Below are 24,773 nucleotides of genomic sequence, written 5' to 3' on the forward strand. Positions count from 1 at the left end.
TATAGTTAATTTTCAACATAATGTCTAGTGAGTTTCACTGCTGCATTTGTTTACCTTTTGTCCTTCCATTTCTGTGCCCCCCTCCTTTCCCTACCAAAGACAAACAAGACAAAGGAAAAGAAATAAAAAAAATAGTAACAGAGACAAAAAAACCTCATCTCCATTTCTTGGAGTTCATTTCAATAAATATTATTTTATATATGCACATAGCTATTGTACCTTTGTGATCCTCTCCTAGGAATATACTCCTTTGGTCTCACTGTGTGAATGCCTAGACACTTGTATAATTTATCATGTCCCAGTGTATTTTTTTTTTTTTAACCATCCAGTATGTTTGCTTGTAGGTTTATAGGCACAATCTAGTTACCACAAATGAGGAAAACCATGCAACCTATGTTTCTTTGGGTCTGGCTTATTAAATAAAGTAAATCTTTCCATTTCCTTATGAATGTGTACCATGCATCTTAATGCTCTCAACTGGGAACTTGGGAACAGCAAGGCCTAGTTCATCCAGAAGTACTGTACTCTCATGAGCCATTTTCTACTTCTAGAAATGTGTGTACATGCTCATTCCTTTATGCTGTCATTTGTGCTACTCCAGAGCACTTTCTTCATTGGCCTATTCCTGTGCGTCTTTGAGACTCAGCATAGGCATTGTTTCTACTGCACAAACATCTTGGACTTCTTTATATCAGAATTAGGTAGTCTTATCTTTATTACAATGTCCTTATTATCATATCATCAATATGTCTGGCTTCTCTTTTCTCCAAACTGACAATCTTTTTTTTAGTATGTTTGTTACTTTATGCATCAGTAAATGTGTAGCTCTTCCCAAATAGTAATTGAGTAAGTGTTGGTAAATTGTGTAATGAAATACATCATAGCTAAGCAATACATTACACTTAATTTACCTCTAATGTGAGACTAGTATTCTTGTATTGATAATTACTTATTACTTTTTGTTGTACTTTCTTTAGCCACAGAATATATTATTGAGCAGTATATACCCACTTGGGGATATAAAAATTGTGGATTTTGGAATGTCGCGAAAAATTGGGAATTCATGCGAGCTGCGGGAAATCATGGGAACACCAGAATACTTAGGTAATGATTTCGTTTGTTTTCTATAACATTTTGAAATTTATTGAGTAAATGAAACCTCTCTAAAACTATTTTATGGCTAGGGGTGTAACTCAGTGGTAAAACATTTATCTACCATGTACGAGGCCCTGGATTTAATCCCTCAAAGTGAAGGGGGAAAAAAAGCATTTTAGGACATGGAATTCCAGGACTTACTTTAAACACCGAAAATGCTTATGATACATTTAAATGAACTACATTGAGTACAGAACATTCATAATAATTCACAAGAAAGTAAGTGCATAAGTTTAATAATTATGTCCATAAGAGAAAAGAAATGGGTAAGAGGGAAAACAGGCAATGAGAAAGAAATAGAAAGAGAAAAATGGAATCAAATATTCCATGATTACTTGTGAAGGCCCTACCTCCAAGGCTTTTGCAGCACTAGTATCTTTGATTTACAAGGAGGAATTGTCAGCAGGAAAGTTGTTGTTTGTGCTACTATTTGATAGATGTAAGGCTTTCTATACAATTTTCAGAAAGAAGGGTACAAAGTTCTCTTTAGGACTTTACCCATAATTAACCAGTCTGGGAATATTGTACTAACTCCATAAATTAGATCATGCAAAAGATTCTTAAGTTGTGTGAAGCAGTATATAACTTTAAGGTGTTTTGAAATTAGATCATTAATAATTTTATCTTTTGTTGTTTATATAGATATTGAAAAGACATTGAAAAGATAAAACTAAACAGAACAGTTCTCACTCAGTTCAGCAATGTTCTTCCAGAAATGAAAAGCAAAGCAAAATACTAACTTTTGCATGCTAATATAAGCTAAAGTTTTGTAGAATAGATGGTTGTAATTACTGATAAAATAACTCAGAGAATGTTTAAAGGTAGTAGTTAATTTAATGAGATTGGCAATATATATGACTCAAAGGTTTTATTATTAAAAACATTAAGCTTCAGAAATTTCTCTGTGTAGAAAGCTGGGCATTAATCACTGAAAAAATAGGATTTTTTTTTTTTTTGGTCAGTTGTGGGGCTTGAACTCTACGGTTGGCGCTATCCCTGTACTCTTCAGTTCAAGGCGAGCGCTCTCCCGCGTGAGCCACAGCACCACTTCTGGTTTTCTAGTAGCTAATTGGAGATAACAGTCTCACGGACTTTTCTGCCCGGGCTGTCTTTGAACCATGATCCTCAAATCTCGGCCTCCTGAGTAGCTAGGATTACAGGCATGAGCCACTGGTGCCTGGCTGAAATTGGATTATTGACAGTGCAAGAATAACATTTATTCTTGAAGATTTAGCTTTTTAAAAAGCACAATTATGATAATCCTTTTTACTCCCTAAATAGAAACTTAAATTAAGCCAATAAAACAATATAAATTAATTCCTAAGAAAGTTAAAAAAAACTTTAAAAAATTCTACCTTCTAACATTTTATTTCTTTATAATTGTCTTTTCCTGAGATTTACCTTAATGATTTGTTTTTTAAAGTACATAGTTGTCAGCATTTTGAACAACCTGGTCATATAATTTGCTTAATATTAAAATGTTTAAGCATCACAAGATGATTAAAGCTGTTTTAAATTCCTATTAAGCATGTATCACTTGACTTTTCAAAATGAACTCCACTACTGATTTACCTAATTATCATGACTTAACATTTGTCAATGATGTTGAATTTGAATTTTATTTTCATTTTCAGCTCCAGAAATACTGGACTTTGAGCCTATTACCACAGCAACAGATATGTGGTAAGCCTCTGTGTGGTCTGAATGCCTCCTTGAGAGTTGGATAGTGTGTAGTCTAAAGTCTTTATCTCAAGTGTAAATAAGGTTTTCTTCAAAATATTTTATTCGAGTATCATTATTATGCCCCAGGACAATAATCACATATTCACCCTTTCTAAGTAACAGACTGTGAGCCAAAGATATAAAAATAAATAGGAAGCCCTTTCAGTGATGAATATTCAGATGAATAAGAGAACAAAACAGCCTTCATGTATTGCTTCATGTTCTATTATAAAGATACAGTGGTCCAAAAGCCTGGATAGAATTTGTGAGGTTCCTCCTGCCAATGGGAAGCATCTGGTCTACATATAGAAGAGTTAGGCAAAGGTATTTGCTACACAGAGAAATTTGGTGGTGCACACAGTTTTATGAAGGAACATCTCTAGGAAATTGGGTGTTTTTGTGGCTAACACAGAGAATGTGATAGGGAAGCTAACTTCATAGGTCAAGTGGAAATTTAGATTTATTCTTGTGTTCTGAGAAACTGCCTAAGTTTGCCTAAGAGAAATATCTTCTGGCTAGGTAAGTGTGTGGGCTATGTCTATATTGTCTTCATCTAATTCCTGAGTACCAGCCTGGTTACTAATACACTCACAGCTTGAAAATTTTTATAGTGAGAAATATATCCAGCCATGTGCTTTGTCAAATTTATTTATCCTCCAATTGCATGGAACCTCTGTTACATTCCTAGATCCTCGATGTAGCATGGGCACCATTGAGAGACTGCCACAGCAGTTTTGTGCCTGTGCCGAAGGCTGCACAGTAGATTTCCTGATGTATTTTAGGAATCTGTGAAGCAAGCTTTGAAGTAATATCATTATTTCAATTTTAATATTATGATTTCTACAGGTAATTTAAGTCCATTGTTTAGCTGGATCAGATTTGATGAAGAGAATTTGTAGCATATTGATCATATTTTCTTTCTGTGTTCTAAAATTAATGTATGTTTTAAGTTCCCTTCTCTTCCTTTGTTTTTCAGGAACATTGGCATAATCGCATATATGTTGTTAACTCGTACTTCACCATTTGTGGGGGAAGATCATCAACAAACCTATCTTAATATTTCTCAAGTTAATGTAGATTATTCAGAAGAAACATTTTCATCAGTCTCACAGCTGGCCATAGAGTTTATCCAGAGCCTTCTAGTAAAAAATCCAGAGTAAGTAAGAATATTTGTTTTTTAACATTATAAGATAAATAATATGAACCTATTTTTACAAGAATGTACCTGTTTCATTACATGCAGATTGGGTACCACTGGGAAGAGAAGAGAAGTCTGGGAGAAGGGACAGAGGGAGTAGGGAAATAAATATGACCAGAATACACAGATACAGAGTTCATCCATACATGTATGAAATTTTCCTAAGGAAACCCATTGTTTTGTACAATTAATATCAGCCAGTCAAAAAATAAAAGATAATAACTTACATTTTGAAAAATCAAAAAGGATACATTCTAGACTGATATATAATTATTAGAAATATTAAAGTTTTTGGTTAAATAGAGGGACAGGTGATAGAACTGATCACTAAATAATGAATTGGTAACTTCAAATGGAAAATATATAGCAGGCAATTTAGAATGAAGGGAAGATTTGGGTTATCTCTCAGCTAGATGATCCTTGTAAATAGTTAGAAATAGACTGGCTATGATAAATTCATTGTGAATGGTTTATGGTTAAATAAGATAAAAATTAATGATCAGATCCTTTAATACAAGGGACTTGAAACTATAGCTTAGGATCCTTACTCATTTGAATAAGGTCAAGGCAATAAAATGGAAACTGAAAAGCTGAGCTTCTCTTTACCCAGGATCAGTTCTGTGTCCTTCCAAGTAGCCTGGATTCACAGGTAGAGAAGCTGGGATGTGCCCTGAAGGGGATCCTGACTTTCTTTTTTTTTTTTTTTTTTGTCGGTCGTGGGGCTTGAACTCTGGGCCTGGGCGCTGTCCCTCAGCTCTTCAGCTCAAGGCGAGTGCTCTACCACTTGAGCTACAGCGCCACTTCCGGTTTTCTGGTGGTTTATTGGAGATAGGAGTCTCACGGTCTTTCCTGCCCGGGCTGGCTTTGAACTGCGATCCTCAGATCTCAGCCTCCTGAGTAGCTAGGATTACAGGCGTGAGCCACCAGTGCCCGGCTTTTGACTTTCTTACTTTTCAGTTTTCTACCTCTGACTTTTCAGTTTTCTACCTCTGACAAACGACTCCATTTCCTTATTTGATGATGATGATAATGACTAGGTTTCTAAATTATTTTATTCAATTAGTTTAAGTCCAAACAATTCTTACTGGTTATAATTTGACCATGAATGGTTATTTTGTAAAAGTAGTAATAATAATATTGTTTGACACTATAAGCTATTTTGTTTTTTAAACATTATGTACCTAAATTCTAAAAATGTCTATAACAAGCACTTTAATTTTTTTATAATCAGAAAAAACCCTATATATAAAAGCAAAAGACTGCCTGGTAATGGTGGCTAACACCTGTAATCCTAGTTACTCAGGATGTGGAGATCTGGAGGATCGTGACTCTAGGCCAGCTCGAGAAGAAAAGTCTAGTAGATTCCATCTTCAAGTAACCAGCCAAGAGCAGGGATGGAGGCATAGGTTCTAGTGGTAGAGTAAGCTCCAGGTCTTGAGTTCAAACGCCAGTATTGCCAATAAAACAAACCAATAGAAACAAAGAAACATACAAAATGTTTTTTGTGTTAAACTTACAGTTATGATTATAGCTCAGTGTTTCCATCCTTTTGCAAATTGTGATATTTTACCATATCACTACAGTAACTTAGTTGAAAACAAAATTTTAAAACTCCAAGTGTTAGATAAACATCATGAAAAAGTAGCTTTTGTTTGCCGAGATTTAGATGTTGCTACCTTTATGAATCCAATATAATACAGAATATAAATTACTTATTTACATTTTCCTTCAAAGGGTTTATAAATGCAAGAGATTTTGTAAGTTTACTAATTAAAAATGTATTACCATAAATTAATTGTACAAAAGGCTTCATTGAGATGTTTACATATACATATATGCATATTATACACATATATCTTGAATCAAATTCAACTATCTATATTACTCTTATTTAATCCCCTTCCTTCCTCCCCTCTCCTTATTAAGTTCTTGGCAAGATTCATCAAGTTATTTTCATACAAATATATTAACATACTCCTATGATATTCACCCTCTGTCACTCTCTCTTCCCCTTGTCTTGCTGGTCACCTCAGTTTTCCTTTTACTGTCATGTCCTTTTATTATTTTAATTAGGTCTCAACTCTACATAGGAGTGATACTTGTCTTTTTAAAGTTGGCCTATCTCAATTAACAGTTTAACTTTCCTAATTTTCATTGCTTAGGCTAACATATGTTTATAAGCCTTTTGACTAGAGTTTCATATATAAGTTCCATGAGCAGCGGAGTCCTTAAGCATGACATGTCAGGGCTAACTAGGGGCTCCACTTTTCCTCACTTCAGCCATCTCACACAGGAACTATTTTGTATATAAGGTGAAACCACACATGAGCAGACAGCAGAATTGGAACACAGAGCTGAAATTTTCCCTTGATTTATTTTACTTCTTTTGCGCCTTCAGGTAAACTTAAAGCTGTAGCGCATGTCTGTCTACCTGCTACCAGTACTATGGCATCTTTCACTTGAACTGAAACAATTTGTTGTAAAAAAAAAAAATCTGTCATTTTCTTGTTTTTCTGCAGTAAAGGAAATCTCAGGATTAAGTGGTTTCTACTGTCTTCTAGTTGTGGCCAACTGGAATAAAGATTTTTAATTAAATTAGTGTTTTGTCCACCAAAAATTGTTGCCCTATAAGTTGTCCTTCCAAGAAGAGACTTACTAAAAAAAAAAAGAGAAATTTTTAAACCTCCCATATAAATATAGATTCACGCACTGGAGGTGTAATTCAGTGGTATTACTTGCCTGGTTTGGACAAGGCCTGGATTTGAGGGATTTGAGCTCCGGAAACACCCTACTTCTCAGAACAATCCCCCCACACTGAAAATGTTTCAGTTTGAGTTTAGTACTCAATTTTTCCCTTGGTGTTTGTCTCATAGGCAAAGACCATCAGCGGAAACCTGCCTTTCTCATTCTTGGCTACAGCAGTGGGACTTCAGAAGTTTGTTTCACCCTGAAGAAACTTCCAGTGCCTCTCAAATTCAAGATTTTACCGGGAGGTCCTCTGAAGACAAGTGTTGTAAATCCTCTTGTAATGGGAGCTGTGGTGACCAGGAAGACAAGGAGAATATCCCAGAGGACAGCAGCATGGTTTCAAAAAGGTTTCGCTTTGATGACTCTCTGCCTAGCCCTCATGAACTGGTTTCAGATCTGCTCTGTTAGCACTTTCTCTCTTTAACTTGTTTGGACTGACTGAAATTTGTCATCTACTCCAGGATGTGATTGTATTTTTTAGCTTTCTATATGTTTATGTTATACAAACGCACTTTTGCATAGAGGAGTTTAGGGAAGTGTTTTAATACTAAATTTATAGTTGCTCACATGTCATTTCCTCTCCTAAAATGGTTCAACAGAGCAGGAAATATTTACATATATGACAAAAAATAAATGACACATTTGAGTTCACATGTTAATGAAAGAATTCAAGTTCAGATGAACTTATAAAAATGCTTGACATATCAGGGAAAAAAAATGGCAGGTTTTGTTGTGGCTGGTATAAAATGGAGACATGAAGATTTACTGGCTTCCAAGTTGAATCCTTTGCCATGACTCTCTTGATACACTGTGTTTAGGAAAATGGTACCAAATTCTAAACAAAATACATACTAAGTTTGTAGGTCCTTCAGGGCAGCTTATAATTGAAATTATTTTCCAATTGCAACTGTTTTCAAACTGCATAAGATTTGTTTTATATGGCATGCTCTGTAGAATGAAGAGGAAGCTTTGCCAAGGATAGTCTCTGAAGTCAGAGAAAAGAATAGTATCTTCATCTTTTAACACAAATGTCTTTTGCCCACTCATCATACTCAACTCTAATAACATCTGGAAGATTGAAACTGCCTCATATACAAGTATTGAGGTTCATTATTTTTTAGCTAAGATGGACAGGACAGACTGCCTTTTTACTCAATAAAAAATATTTATTGAATGTAGCAGAAAATGGTGACAGAGTCAGGCAGCTTACTAAATCTTAGATATCTTCCAAGTCTCAGAATACAAGCCTTCATTGAGAATTCTTAAAAGTATGAATTTAAAAAACAAACAAACAAAAAACCACAGCTCTAATAGGCCTGATACACAATGCCAGAGTCAGCAGTAGCAGCAGCATAAAGTAGGACATGAAGCTCTTCTAAAACTCTTGTGTGCAATTCCCAGCAAGGAGCCTAGCCACAAGGCCACCTGCAGAGTGGCCTGTAAACATGGTCTTCTGTTGGGAGTCATTCAAGTAAGGGTCTGGGGAGATCACCATGGTTGATTGGTGGCTGGTGACTAATTATGGGGGGAGTATTATGGAGGATTTGTTTGTGGGTCATCTTCAATGGGTTTCCATTTAGTGCTTAATCTCATGACATGTCACTAGATCAGACTATATGTTGACAAAACAAAAGCATATTTCCCCCAATGAATCAAAAAATACTTAAAAGACCTTTACATTCTTAAATTCTTAAATCCAAATTCTTTATATGACTTTTTAAAAATATTCATCAGGTGACTATATTTGATTGAATTTCAAGTTCCTGTAAGTCTTTGGCTTTTTCAATGGAAAAGTTGATTGTACTTTGTGTTTATGTAAATGTGTATATGTATAGGTATATGTATATATGTATAGATAAATTACGATCTTTAAACAACTTGCGGTTCTTTGGTCTAGAATACTGTGTTCAACTCAGGTGCCAAAGGAGCTCTTTTCTAATGAAAAGTAAATAATAATAAACAAATTCTTTAGGAAGTCATTTGTTGGTCCATTGAAACTATAGACACTGTAGATACTGTTTTAAATTGGTTGATTGTCCATTTATTTGTCTCCTGGATTAAGACAGTCCAAGTATAGTTTAGGCATTGGAGAGTCTTTCCCAAAAGACCATAATATATTTTTTAAGTTTTCAGATGAACTATACCAGACCAACCAAAAACTAGAAATGAAGAAATAATTGAATTTTGAATTAAAAACCATGTCTTAAAAAATCATTTTAGACCAGTTTTCTTTTTCTATGAGGAATCTTAAAATGGTGTAAATGTTTCCCCTTTAATTTATAGAGTACAGAGTAGCAAACCTCTATACTTTTGCTCCTAACATAAAGTTTTTATTGTAAAATAGCAACTAATAGTTGCATAGAAAATATAGAAACTGCCTTTGGATAAAGGTGAACTTAAATACTTTGACTTATTAAAATGTGGAAATAAATGAATTCATGAGAATTCATTAGCAAAGATTCATTAGTAAGAGATTATTCTTATTCTTTCTTTTTTTTCTCCCAACCTTGAAAAGAAAATCAATCAAAAACAAATGATATGTCTCTAGGGCACAATGAAACACTTGTGAAGAGAACTTACAATAGGGATATTTTGTGAAATTGAATTTGCCTTTTGAGTGAGATCCCTGTATAGGTGAGACTTAAAAATATATGATGTGTAGATAAAAACACAACTGTCATTTTATTTCTTTTTCCTGCTTCAAATTTACTTAACTCTGAGTAGTAAAATAATGCTGACATTTTAAACAAAGCAAGGAGTGCCTCTCCTCTAGTCTGTGAACTGATAAGGTGATTGTACCAGAACTTGAGTCAACAGTCTTGTTCTTAGTATGAAAGAAAGTCAGCTAAACCAGGATGATAAGAGATGTTGCTGACCTTCATCTTTCACTTTGATAGATTGCAAATAGTTCAGGGGCTATACTTTGAATAGTTTTGCTCTAAGCAGCATTAATAGATATTGATACTTTATAACTTTCCATTTCCTGTTTGTTTTTGAATTTTTGCTTTGATATCTGACTTGGTAACTTGTCCTTATTGTGTAAACAATTGTGCTTTCATTTCAAGTTATATTAAAATAATTTGACTTCCAATTTGGGAGAATGTTATCAACTTAAAATTTTATTAAAGTATTTTAAAGAAGAATAATTGTATATCTCATATAAACGACAACTACTCAGTCACCTAAACTTCCATTGTTGCTTGTGGACATATAGACAGATATAATATTCCAGGTTTTAAAACCTAGAAAACTGTTTATTAGCAACTTAATGATCCTTTTTGCTAAAATTAAAAAGCACTTTGTTTTTTACATTTATAGTTGTCCAGTGTTTTAAATCATTTGCTGTTCTTAAACTCTCTCCTAGATGCTCTGGCCATTGGGTCAGGTTGTCTTTGAACTCCTTTTCCATTACAGCTATGTTTAGTAGGTTTTCTCCACTGGAAAAGCCAGGTGAGTTTGAAAACAAGCATTGTTATAGTGAGAAAACAGAGCAGCCACATTTTGAGAGGATGAATCAAGAGTCTTTAACAGAAGGCCAGCAACCACAGGTAGACTTGTCACAAAGACCTGCAGCCCTGCAAATATGCTTACCACTGTCAGAAAACTGAGCCATGAGAGCAGGAGAGGAAAGAAAGTGCAGAAAAACAATACCAACAAACCAGATCAACAATAATAGAGAGCTGAAGTGGGACGCCATGTTGACTGAAGGAGAGCGGGGAGTCACATGGCATAGCATCTCTCACACCTGAGGTGGTCTGGGCCTAAATAGGGTCAGGTCAGGGGCAGGGTTACTGGGAGCTTGGACTCAAGAGTGGCAGGTCCAGTAACCTATGGTCCAAGTTCCCACCCCTGCCTTTAGGAATTCAAGCACACCCATCACCTGGAGGTGGGACTTTCCTACCTCCATCATGAAGACAAGATGCCGCCAGTTAAACCCAATACCCTATCACCCACCACGTGACCAAGATGGCGCTGGTTAGATTCATCATCCCTACTTGAGCAGGTCTATTCTCTGGTAATAATAGGAACTTTTAGGAAATGTCAATATATTGCTTATTACAAACAAGATGAATAAGAAGTTCTTTTTTTTAAAGTTATAATCTGGTTGGAGACTAAGGGGCAGTTGATTCCCATTATTCATGCTATAAAAGTTTCCAGACTCAAAGAAAAAATACTGAAGAATTGCATCAGCATTATGCTTCCAAGGCATTTTAAACATTGAAAAGCAGAAAAATTAAAAAGAAGAGGGACACCAAAATTACTGCAAAAGGACATTTATTTTCTAGAATGAGATCTGAATGGAGAAGAATACTGCCTTGCAGCTGAGAACAGTTCTGTCAGATGAACTCAATTTTTGTTTTGAGAAAGTAAGGAATTTTTTTTGCGGGGGGAGGGGGTTGAAATCCAATCATCACAGAAGAAGACAAATAATTTAACTCTTCTGAAAATTTTATACTTCCCCACGAAATCAACTCTTTATGTAAACAAGTAGGATCCAGAATTCAGCAAATATTTGAGACAATATTGAAAACAATGAGCATATACATAATGAGAAGAAATAAAAGGACAGTTTGCATCTCATTTTCTTAAAGATATGATTGTCATTTAAGGCCTACCTTGGCCAAAAAAAAAAGAAAAGTCCTCAAGACCCCCTCCCAACAAGTAGTAGGGCAAGTGTACCACATACCTGTAATCCTAGCTGCTGAGATGGCTGAGATCTGAGAACTGTGGTTCAAAGCCAGCCCAGGCAGGGAAGTCTGTGAGACTCTTTATCTCCAATTAAGTACCAGGAAACTGGAAGTGGAGCTGTGGCCCAAAGTGGTAGAGCACTAGCCTTGGTCAAAAGTAGCTAAGGAATAGCACCAAGGCCCCGAGACCAAAAAATAAAAAAAGAGAGAGAGAGATTCAATACTGAGCAACTTCGTGATTAGTTTATTAAGTCAAGTGTGTAGCCAAGCATTCTTTGTATAATTTATGTCTTTGCACAATTCCTGCCTATTTTTCCCTTTCATATCATATGGCTGCATTTTTTTGGGTGTTGGCTGAAGTATATGATAGCACTTAAAACAGAGAGAAACCCCCAAACTTTCTTTGGGGATTTTATTTGTAAATATACAAGTCTATTGGAGAAAAGAATAGAAAAGCCTCAGAGAGAGAGATCTCTGGGTCTGTGGGATAGCACTTAAAACAGAGAGAAACCCCCAAACTTTTGGGGGGGATTTTATTTGTAAATACATCTACTGGAGGAAGGAATAGAAAAGCCTCAGAAGGAAAAAAAGAGAGAGATCTCTTTGGGTTTGTGAGCCATAAGAACATCCCCTGACTCTCTAGTGTGTGTTGAAAATACCACAGGATCTCACAGACAGCGTAACTTCAGGAGCTCAGGTAGGTCCAAAAGAGTTAGGGTGGGAGGAATGGTGTCTTTGTCTCTGGAATGTGTGTGGCAGGAGGAGGAAGACAGCATTGAGCCTAAGACGAGTTTCATATAGGTCCAATGATAGCATCCTTTATTTTGTCCAGCTCCTCATGCACAGAAAGTTCCTACTAGAGAAACTAACAGGTTTCATCTAACAGATTCTAGTGGTGTCTTTTGGTAAACATTCTAAGTGTTAAATCACAACTCAAGGCTCAAAGATAATCTTGACCATTGTTAAACACACTCTTGATTATTACCTGACCAGCCATAGTCAAGTTTTTTCCCCTGCCGCCTCCACCACAGGAGCTTTTCCAGCTCACTTGGAAGTAGGGGATGAACTAGAGTACGGCTGGGTGGTTGGATTTCTCCAAGCAAACCAGAAATATTGCTTACTGCTCCCAGCATCTTGAGTGGGAGCTATTTCCATCATTTGTAACTATAAGGGAGAGGATGAGGGAATCCTGGAGACACTGGCCCTGACCTCACTGACCACTGCAGTCCCTGAAACAGTGGTGACCGCGATTCCTTTTTCGACTTTTCAGTCTGTGATTAAAATAAAGACTTATTTGGTAAAGCCACTTTCCATTGTGTACTCTGCTATGAACATCTGGAAATATCTGAACACCACCATCCTCGTTTCCAAATCTCACATTCCTCCTAATGTGGCAAGCTATGCAACCTTTTGGTGCTTGCCCATGTTGAACATGCTTTTTTACTGCAGTATTACTTGGGGCTTTTTATTTACAACGGAAATCCCCAAGCGAGGATCAGCTTATACTATGTTTCATAATCATTTTGACCATACTAACATGTCTTTGGATATTATCCACAGAAAGAGACATAGAAAACAGTACTAGATGTCAAAGCAATATGGAAAAGCAGGCTTCCAAATTTCTGGGAAGTATGGTTACTTTCAGTTGCACTCCTTGTAGCATGGTAGCCCGTATTATCCTTATTAGGAATCGTCAACAGATGTGATACAGCAAGCTTTGCTTCTCCTAGGCCTTCCGTGTCTTCATGTTTCCTTGGCACTGTCACCATCTTCTGCTTGGGGTTTCTCATCCCAGCCATGCCTTGGTTTCTAGAATCTGCACTCTTACTGAGCCTTCACCTCCACCAGTTTACCTCTTTGGTGACACTTTCCAATGCCTAAAATAAAAGACCTTTCCATGTCTTCTGATTTCTTGATCTATTATGTCCTTCTGATAGAGAATAGAAAAGTTCCAACATTTCCCATCTTAAAAAAAAACAACTCAGTCACACACACACACACACACACACACACACACACACACACACACACTTCTGTCTTATTTTTTTTTTTTTGCCCGTCATGGGGCCTGAACTCTGGGTCTGGGTGCTGTCCCTCAGCTCTTCAGCTCAAGGCTAGCACTCTACCACTGGAGCCACAGTGCCACTTCCCGCCTTTTCTGTTTATGTGGTGCTGAGAAATCGAACCCAGGGCCTCATGCTTGCAAGGCATGCACTCTACTGCTGAGCTACCTTCACAGCCCCACAGTTCTGTCTTATATAGAAATATGAGAGATTTTCTTTGTAGGAAACAAATCAATCCTCCACTTTATTAAAATGTAGGGTCATTTCTCTTAAAATACACTGCTAAAGAAACTTCAGGAGCATTGCCAATGGAGAGGGTGAGTGCAGATATGGTTAGAATCAAATAATCTCTCACATCTAGGTTTGATTTCAATCCTATGCTGTGGACAACTCTCAGATTAAAAAAAAAAGATTATTTTATAATTAGTCGTGAGGATTCCATCCAATGTGGTTCACCACCAGAATTTAAATTTAGTGATTATAATACCCCTTTGAGAGGCCAAAGGAAAGATATATGCTAATTATCCCGATATTTCTTGCCAGGGTAGAATGCAACTGGGTCACCAATTACAGACACAATTGCTAGTTAAATTTGTTGCTGGTTATATTGCCATATTGAATGACGAAAACATGAGTACAACTTGTTTGTGGAGAAAATGACAGAATTATTGAACAAACACAGTATAACATTCTCTATGTCTTATAATGATAGCATACCTTTTACTCCCATAAATCAATAATTGTGAATAAATCATAAAGCTTCATGATTTTCCCCAGTTTCAGCATTCATCATTTCATATTTAAATTTTATAATTTTTATAACTGCCTATATAGTTCCAAGTCTTTATAATGCAATATTGTACTTTATTTCTTCCTTGAAAGCAGTCAAATTTAATAAGAACGTGATTAGGTTTTAAACAGATTTGCACAAAGAGATCTCTGAAATAAATGAATATTAAAGTAATCACAGACTAAAGACCATTGAAAACAAGTTTAAAGGGAGGAAAAGAGCTTGGTCATTTATTGAAAGGCCTTTTTGGCTGCTTGAACCTGTGTGAACATCAACTACTTTCTTTTACAAAATAGCAGTCATCAGCTGTTTGCTTCTTTGATTAGTTCTGGTCCCAATTCATTTAATACTAATGATTAAGCATGGGATACTACAAATGAACCTGTCTCCTTTTTTCCCAGTAAGAGAATAATTACACTGGCCAATGGATGGGACCTTTTATATCACTAAATTTGTTAGAGATTTAATTACTTTGGCTTTCTTCCAGTTCCCCTGACCAAACATGACAAACAATCCCACAATATTGTAGCTAAGTAGTCAGTTTAATTTTGGAAGCTCTTTCTAGTGTGTGTCTTTATTAACTGGTTGTTTGTTGCTCATATCAAAAGTATTTCCTGTGAGTATGCCTGTATGCTGAGATATAAAATATATAAATTAGAAGAGAAAGAATAAGTTTGTGGAGGGCCTGCTGTGAATCAAGAATGACATTAAGTTCTTTTATTCTTGCTGTTTTGTTTAATTTGCATAGCAATCCTACAAATCAAATATCACCCTCATTGTGTAAGTGAGAAAACAGTGTCAGGACTTAGACAACTGATTACCATGGCTGAGATTTGAGCTCAAGTTCTCCTAACTTCAAATGCCTTGGCCTTTTTTGTCATACCAAATTTGAACTAAAATTTCCAAGATTGATTCACAAACTATAGGAAGTTCTGAGAGTGTGTGTCATTTTTTAATGGGATTAAATTTTTTAATAAAATGTGTTTAAGTAAAAGCTGAAAATATATAAAAGAAATTTAGAGTAAAACAGTCTAAACTGTAGTAGGTGGTACATTATAGAATATACTGTTTGATAAGTAAGAGAGAAACATGAACAATTCACACTTCAGTGACACATTTATATTATGTACAATTATTGGATGTTTAAGATGAAGGATTATTATAAAAAAGATGAAGGATTATAAAAAAGGATGGTTTTCAGTTACATTTTTTACTTTTTTATTTTTATTTTTCTATTTTTTTTGTCAGTCGTAGGGCTTGAACTCTGGGCCTGGGCATTGTCCCTCAGCTCTTCAGCTCAAGGTTAGCACTCTACCACTTGAGCCACTTCTGGTTTTCTGGTGGTTAATTGGAGATAAGAGTCTTATGGACTTTCTTGCCTGGGCTGGCTTTGAACCTCGATCCTCAGACCTCAACCTCCTGAGTAGCTAGGATTACAGGCATGAGCCACCGGCACCCAACTCCAGTTGTATTTTTTGAAGCAACTGTTTTGATGGTTGTCTATTTAGTAATTGATTGTCTGTTACTAATTCAGAGAAACAAAAGGAGGAACAAGCTTAGGCTACATTGTTGGGACCCTGTTTTTTATTTTTGCTTATTCTTTTGGCAGTATTGAGGGTAGAACTCAAAGCATCAAGCTTGCTAGGCAAGTGCTCTACCACTTAAGCCATAGCCTCTGTCTTATTTTATTTTTATTTTCAAAACACTTTATTCATGTATATTCATAGTACAAAATAACGGGTTTACTATAAAGCCCAGGATTGCTGGGACTCACTTCACACATGGGCATGATGTGCTTGGATCATAGTCATTCCCTCTCTGGTTGCCCTTCTTTCTTTCTTTTTTTTATTGTGAAAATACCATACAGAGAGGTTACAATTACACGGGCAAGACAATGAGTACATTTCTTATCAAGCATTGTTGCCTCCTCCTTTGTTTCCCCTTCCCATCCCTTCCCATCTTCCCCCATCCCCCTGCCCCACACCAATCTGGTTGCCTTTCTTTTCTCCTGCTCTTTCTTCCAAAATAGTTCTCCTTCGACTCACAAGTCTTTTCTTTGCAAATCTAGATTCTGCATATGAGAGAAAACGTGTGATGCTGTTGTTCTCAGTCTGGCTTATTTCACTTAAAATGACCATCTTTGTTTCTATCCTTTTTTTTTCTTCAAACAATGTAATTTTGTTCTTTATAGCAAAAAATGCTCCATTGTATATATGTGTATGTATATGTGTGTATACACTATGCATATATTTGAATGCATATATACACATATATGTATTCACACAAAAAAGCATTTCTTCATCTATTCATCTGTTGATTGACATCTGGGCTGGTTTCATGAATATTGTGAATAGTGCTGCAATAAGCACTATGTGCTGGCATGTCTATGGTATGTACTCTGATTCTGCAGGAATATACCCAAGCAGAATCAGAATGCAGGTCTATTTCTCATTTTTGGAAGAACCTCCATTCTGATTCCCATTATGCTGGACTAATTTACATTGCTTCCAACAGTGTGTAAGGGTTTCCTTCCCCTCAGCATCCTATAACCATGTGATTTATTTCTTCTTTCTTGATGGTAGTCATTCTTATTAGGGCAAGATGTAATCTCATTGTAGCTTTGATTTGCACTTCCCTGATGGCTGAATATGTTGGTTATTTTCTCATGTATTTATTGGCCATTTGTGTTGCTTTTAAGAATTATGTGTTCAATTCCTTGCCCATTTATTGGGTTATCTGCACTTTTGGTATTTAATTTTTTTGTTCTTTTTGTTTATTTTGAGCTAGAGTCTTACTATGCAATGCAGGCTGGCCTGGATCATTGACTAGCTCAGGCTGAACTCAAACTCACGAGTATAGGGATTACAATTATGCATAACTACATACAGCCCAATTTTTAATTTTCTTGAATATTCTAGATATTAATCCCTGTCAGATGTGTAAATGACACAGATTGTATCTTCTTTTTAGGCTATCTCTTCACTGTGCTAATTATTTCCTTGCTGTGCAGCTTTTTCCAAAAAAGGTGCAATCCCTTTTGTCAATTCTTGTTATTATTTCCTGAGCTATCTAAATCCTTCTTACGATATTGTTGGCTATGTTTATATCTTGAAATATTTCCCCTGCCTTTTCCTTTAGTAGTCTCAATATGTTGTGTCTTTAATCAAGTTTCTTGGAGATATATGCTTTTAGACATATGGTTTGAAAACTCAGCTATGAAGGAATAAACTCAGGTTTCTCCTGCAGGAATCTTGCAGATTTCTCGTTACCACACAGCTGACTAGATGAAGTGACTAGCTCAGAGTAAGGCAATGAAACAGACCAATGTGCTAAATTATCTCCCACATTTCAAGTCTATCAGAGTCTAATGACTAAAGCCAAGACTTCCTTGTAATTTTATTTAACATGGAAATAAGTAATTGGGTATACCACCGAAAGAACTCAGAATCATTTTTTCATTATACATGCATTTACCCTGTCTACAAAGGGGAACAATTACTTCATAGGGTATGAGGAATGTGTTTCTGGAAGTTGCTGGGTAGCTACATGACTATTGGTTAGACATATCTATGTTTCTACAAGCACCTCATCTTCTTTCTTTTAATTCCTTGAAGTCTTTGTGTTAATTCCTTTCCCTATTATGAAAATCTCTCCACAGAGAATCTGCAAAAATTAAAATGAGTGGAATAAGTTTAAGTTCTCCAACAGCAGATTATTGTCACAAAAGTGACCAAAAACTACGTACAGTCTCTTATGCCCATTTACAACCTTTCTGCTGACAATCCCATTCCCATTTGTGTGATTAAACCAATAGGTGACATTTGTAGGCTGTCCAAAAGCATGTGGCTAGTTAAACACAAGAATTCCAACTGCCTTGAATTGCCAAGACTACATTTATTCTTAGAAATTTTAGAAATGAAAATAAGGAAATAATTAGTATACAAATAGGATAATCTTATCAGATGAGCTGAAAAGCTCAAAAGCCATGTACATATAAGATGATGCTAAGTGAAATGAACCACAAGATATGGACACAAGAGGTCTGTCTTTATTGTTATTGTTTTAAATTTACCATGTGATTTTTGTTGTTGTTTCCTTTGTATGTCTTTCCCCTATGGCATATCCCTGTTGTCACTGTACTTGATTTTGGTGTCCTACATCTTGTATATACATTTGTCTAATCTGGGGAGGGGAAGGAAATAACAAAATGCTGAAACAAGGACACAGGATGACCCATTGCAACAAGGATACCCACAGAACAGTATATTCGAAACGAACTTTACAACTTCGGGCGGGGGTTAGGGGGTTGGGTGGGGTGGGAGTGTGGGAGGTGAGGGAGGGAAAGGATAGGGGTAACATTGATTGACAAGTAATGTCCTCATTGCCTTACTCATGTAACTGTAACCCCTCTATACAACAAGAAATGTCCTCATTACTCATGTAATTGTAACCCCTCTATACAACAAGAAATGTCCTCATTGCCTTACTCATGTAACTGTAACCCCTCTATACAACAAGAAATGTCCTCATTGCCTTACTCATGTAACTGTAACCGCTCTATACAACAAGAAATGTCCTCATTGCCTTACTCATGTAACTGTAACTCCTCCGTACAGCATCTTTACAATAAAATAAAAAAAATTTTAAAAGAGAAGTGAAAACAACCTGACTATATGTGAGAGTCACAGAATTATTGTCTATTTTCTTCCGCAAAATAATTTTCAAATGTGTACTAACCTTATTTAATTCTTTGGATAGATGTTCCTATTTGCATTGAACTTATAGCAAAAAGCCTATGAATTAGATTCACTCGTCTGAAAAAAATCTCTCTCTAGTTTCCCTCAGGAAACACAGAATAAACTGTTGTTAAATATCACAGTTATTTCTGAATCAACAATCTGCAAACCTCACTAGAAGCTTTAGAGATTACGTTTAGAAGGCTACAAGATTTTCTCAAACATATACAAAAATATTTGTTAGTAAATGGTACCTTGCTATCTTGGTAGATTTCATTGTCAGAATATGGTGTGACCACTCTTAATATCTTTGAAACTATAGAAAATGTGCAACTAGAGATAATGTGTAGCAGAAGGAAGTTAGGGGTGGGAGGTGCCCTTTAAGGTAGAATTGGTGCCCAGTTCCCTTCTCCTATCTCTGTTTTGCTTCTTGGCTATCACAGGCCTCTTCTGCCACATGCCTTGTAGGCCCAAAGCAACAAGGTCAGGAATCAGGGACTGAAATCTCTACGACTATAAACCAAAAAAAAACTTTTCCATTTTTTTTTTTTTTTGTGCTTAAACTCAGGGCCTGTCCCTGATCTTTTGTGCTCAAGGCTAGCACTTTACCACTTGAGCCACAGCTACACTTCCAGCATTTTGGGGTTAATTGAAGAGAAAAATCTCATGGATTTTCCTGTCAAACTTCGATCCTCAGATCTCAGCCTCCTGAGTGGCTAGCATAACAGACATGAGCTATGGGCACCTGGCCCATTCCAATGTCTAAGTTGACTATCTCAGATATTTTCTCAAAGTAGAGGAAAGCGGAATGTGTAAATCAGTTTTTTAATGGCTGTCACAAGCACTTGACTCAAAGGAGAAAGAATTCATTTTGGCTTATGATTCCAGAGTTCTTAGTCCATGATGGATGGCCTGGCTCCACTGCTGGGGGACTGGGATGGAGCACAACATCAGGGCAGAAGGAGCCTGGTGGAAAGAACCGTTCACCTTAAGGCATCCAGAAAGTAGGGAGGGGACAGGATATGACCCACTGACCTACTTCCTGCAACAGGGCCCAACCCTGCCTTCCATTACCTCCCAACCATGGATTAATAATTCCCTGAGGAAGACTGAACCCTCCTTCTCCAACTGTTTCCTAAAAGCCTGACCTCTGAACATTGATTGCTGAATTAGGAACAAAGCCTTCAACATGTGAGCCTATGGGGACATTTCATATTCTCATCAGAACACTCACTAACACAGAGATGCATCAATGATAGCAGTACTAGGGCGTTAGATTGAAAAGTGGTCATTTTCCCAGTTCCTCATTATCTACGTTCAACATGCTTTTAAAAAAAAAAAAGCATTTTATGAGATTGGAGGCAAAAACTGTCTCAGCAGTAGCAAAAACAAATTGTAAAACTAAAACCATAGATTGTCTTTTTAAGGAACTGGGATGGCTTTTGCAAGTTTGTTGTGGAATTTCTTGATACATATATGTCTTTTTTTGAGTAAGGGCAGAAATTAGAGTCATTTTTCTCTCCAGTGTCCCACAACCATATATCTAGATTTTATTTCCCCAGATGTTTAAGTTACAACTTGGAGGGTACCTTTGGTCAGAAACAATGATTATTCCTTTACTTTAAATATCTATAGACTCCTGATGATGATTTGCTGGGCACCAGTGGCTCATGCCTGTAATCCTAGCTGCTTAGGAGGCTGAAGATTGTGATATGAAGTTAGCCAAGGCAGAAAAGTCCATGAGACTTTTAACCCCCAGAAAACCAGCAGTGGTGTTGTAGCTCAAAGTGGTAGAGTGCTAGCCTTGAGCAATAAAGCTCAGGGACTAAGCTCAGGCCCTAAGTTCAAGCCTCATGACTAAAAAAATATATATCTGATGAAAGATGACTTTTTTCCTTACTTTTTATTTGTGTATTTTTTTGGTCCAGTCGTGGGGCCTGAACTGTGGGCTTGGGCACTGTCCCTCAGCTCTTCAGCTCTAGGCTAGCACTCTGTTGTGTATTTTTTTGTAATCTCATTTGCAACTGTTTTTTTTTTTTTATTGTGAAAATACCGTACAGAGGGGTTACAATTACATGGGCAAGATAGTGAGTACATTTCTTATCAAGCATTGTTGCCTCCTCCTTTGTTTGTGTATTTTTTTTGCTTCATGTATTGTTGACAGAGAGGACCAGTAAACCTACTAAACTTTGTTCGTGGTGTTTTTCTCAGATTCCTGTGATGTAGGCAAACAGTGGATCTCTGGCCTCAGTTCTCACAACTGCTGTCATTTCAAGACTAACCATTAATTGTAGAGGAATTCATTGTGTGCTAAAAAAAAGAACTTCAAAGCACACTCCTTGGGTCCTCTTGTAGATTTCTCTTGTTGTCAGGCTCAAATTCTCATTATCCACTGCAGTTTCCATCCTCCTCTCCATGTGAATATATTTTAAGGCCAAATTGCTTTGCAAAACAAAATGTTCTGGTGGGTTTGGACCCACAGTGATACAGTGATGTTGGCACAGAGCTGTGGACACATGTCCCGGAAGTGCTGTTGTATAAATGTGATAGCAATTTTACTAAAAATAAGGGCTTGCTTTGCAATTTCTCGAGGTAGGGATGGAGGAGAAGCTCAGTAGCCCTTCACTTTACTAAATGCCCTTTCATTTCCTGCTGGGTGCTGATGGTTCCAAGTCTCCACAGGAATGGAACTTCCAATGAGATTTCCATAGTGGTTTCTTGGGAATGTCCAGAAATATTCATTCACTTTGGTTTTTGTTCTCTGCAGAAAGTGCTTGGAGCTATCGGTTTTCTAAATTCTCATTTTTTCCCTCTCTCTCTCTCTCTCTCGCTCTCTCTTTCCCTCCTCCTTTTCCCCTGTCTCTCTCTCTGCCTCTACCCTTAAGAACGGAAAAGTTATCTTTTGTGTTTTGTAGGAAGCAAACAAAGTTTTCTTTTCTTCCCTGAACAGGGCTAAGAGATTTTAATTCGTGATTCTAGAGTTTCCAGTGATGGAGTCTACTTGAAGGTGACAGTAAATTTACTAATGCTTTCCTCTTCAAATCGATTTCTCCCCACACTTTTCCTGCCATTGGTGATGGTGTTATTGGGTTAATTGTTTTACCACACAAAGTGGTCATTGTTCTCTGTGCTCACACACTGAATAGTTCAGGCTAGTTCTTTGTGTGGAGGCCACTCAACACTGGGCTTTGGGGCTGTTTGTCAATTTTTGGAGAGATTTTCCTTCATCTATTTCAAAGTTTGGTAACCTTTAAGTACTTTTGAGGAAGAACAAAGAATCATGCAACTCAAAGTAGCCCAATCCCTGCTGGGCTCGGTCATAGGAGTGTGAATTCCTTAGTTTTTAGTTTGCACTGTTGCCTATGGTGGATGGGACCTTTCTTCAACTATACTTGTGTGTGTGTGTGTGTGTGTGTGTGTATGCACCAGTACTAAGGCTTGAACTCAAAACTTGAGGATTATCCCTGAGTTTTTTTGCTCAAGGCTAGTACTCTACCACTTGAGCCAGAGCTGCACTTCTGGCTTTTTGCTGGTTAACTGGAGATAAAAGTCTCATGGATTTTCTTTCCTAGGCTGGCTTTGAACCATGATTCTCAGGTCTCAGGCTTCTCAGTGGCTACGATTACAGGCATGAGCCATTAGCACCCAGCTTCACTTTAAATAAATACATAAATAACATATAATACATATATAAAATATATAATATATACATACATATATATGTCTGTGTATTTCTTCAAGGCAAATACACACACATTCTAAAGTAGAAGTGCAAAGGCATTTCAAAATTTGATCCATTTTTTGCAGCCTGTATTTGAACTCATGAGCATCCTGCCTCTACTTTCCAAGTGCTTGGATGACAGTGGTTGCCGCATAAGACTAAGCAGGTTTCAAACATACCAGCTGTGTGGTGAGTCTGTTGATGATAGTAATGGCTAACAGCTGTGGAGTATGATGGAAATTCTGCCTTTATCACTTCTTTTCTCATTTAAACCCCTTGCCAATTAGCAAGGGCAAATATTTTCATTATTATCTGTTTTATTAAGAGTAAAGTGAAGCAGCCAAAGTTGCATAGATCTCAGAGGTACCTAACTGCTACTTTAAAAAGGCCAGAAGCACCAGAAATTTAGTTTTCACAGTTCTCGAGGCTGAATATCCAAGATTAAAACCAATTTACTTAGTTCTTGATTTCAGACAGATATCTTCTTGCTGCACTCTGATACACTGGAGAGCAAGAAATCACTTTTCTGGTCTCATCTTCTCATGGCGTCATGACACCATTCACGGAATGTCCACATTCACAATTCTATAAGCTGCTGAGATCCCAAGTCTGTTATACCATTAATTGTGGGCTTCAACATTTGAATGTTGGGAGAGATACAAATATGCAGTTGATAGCAATAGCCAAGTTAAGATAGTGGCAAAAATTAAGCCAGTGTGTTTGCTTTTTTCCTTTATTGTTTGGGACTTCAAAAGTAGCTACATCTGCTTGCCATTTCTATCATTCCATGAGCTTCCCATAGGCTGAGGGCAACTTTGCAAATCTCAGCTGTCCACTAAACTGGTGCAAAAGCACCTTAAGTCCTATACAAAATACAAAATACCTGAAATGGAGCACTAGAAGCTTACATATCTCAGTTCCTTCAACAAATACTATATTCTGTATTGTTTGGAACTAAATTGGTAAAAAAAAAAAAAAAACTAGTAGAATAAATGTGAATTACAAAATTATTCTAACAGACTATAACATGAACTTTGATATGTTTGCTTTAATAGCATTTAAAAGTTTACAGATATTCAAGAACTATCACAGTATATTTTATCATCTCTCTTATTAAAGGTATTCATCATGTTTCATTTCTTTTTAGTTAAAATGGAAGCCACACTTTAGATAATGCATAAAAATGAAATCAACTTAGGTCTTTATGTGGTAATTCATGTTGACTTACCTCTTTCTTTTCCTCAATATATCAAAAATGTATTCTTGCCACAAAATATTCTAGCAAACATTATATGTAATCATTTTCTACCATATCATTTTGTGGGTATAGCATCTTTCATTTATCCAATGTACTGAAGGATGTTACAGTTTTTAAACTATTGATTGTAGAAAAGAAACTCATCTTTTATCCTTGAAGAAAAAAGAAAGACTCTTTGGAAACATTCATGATTTCCCTATGATAATTCCTTAAAAATAGAGTGTCACAGTTGAATGTGTTGGTACAGCCTATAATCCCAGCTCTGGGAAGACAGGAGAGCCATAAGTTTGCTACCAACCTGAACTACATAGCAAGATCTCATCTCAAAAAATAAAATAATGTCCAAGTCAAAGGCTATATAAAATAATTTTCTCTTCCTTTTGGAAAAATTATACTATTTTAAGGTCCACCAGCTGACAGTTCCTATTTTTCCATCTTTGCTAAAATAGGTGTGTTTTTTTGTTTTGTTTTGTTTTTGCCGGTCATGGGGCTTGAACTCTGGGCCTGGGCGCTGTCCCTTTGCTCTTCAGCTCAATGTGAGCACTCTACCGCTTGAGCTACAGCGCCACTTCTGGTTTTCTAGTGGTTTATTGGAGATAAGAGTCTAATTGGATGTTCCTGCCAAGGCTGGCCTTGAACCATGATCCTCGGATCTCAGCCTCCTGAGTAGCTAGGATTACAGGCATGAGCCACC

General features: G+C 36.6%; 1 protein-coding gene across 1 annotated transcript in view; it reads left to right on the forward strand.

Annotated features, from left to right (window-relative positions):
* Positions 1 to 10,136, forward strand: part of Stk17b (serine/threonine kinase 17b) — a 29,861-nt gene extending 19,725 nt beyond the window's left edge. Inside the window, exons 5-8 of the mRNA XM_042688230.1 lie at positions 978 to 1,104; positions 2,790 to 2,838; positions 3,854 to 4,033; positions 6,949 to 10,136. Coding sequence (XP_042544164.1) covers positions 978 to 1,104; positions 2,790 to 2,838; positions 3,854 to 4,033; positions 6,949 to 7,231 — 639 coding nt within the window. The 3' untranslated portion in view covers positions 7,232 to 10,136. The remainder of the gene's footprint in view (positions 1 to 977; positions 1,105 to 2,789; positions 2,839 to 3,853; positions 4,034 to 6,948) is intronic.
* The last annotated feature ends 14,637 nt before the right edge of the window (positions 10,137 to 24,773 follow it).

Source organism: Dipodomys spectabilis, unplaced genomic scaffold, assembly GCF_019054845.1.
Source record: "Dipodomys spectabilis isolate Male_0828 unplaced genomic scaffold, ASM1905484v1 ptg000115l, whole genome shotgun sequence".
In the NCBI taxonomy this organism is placed as follows: Eukaryota; Metazoa; Chordata; class Mammalia; order Rodentia; family Heteromyidae; genus Dipodomys; species Dipodomys spectabilis.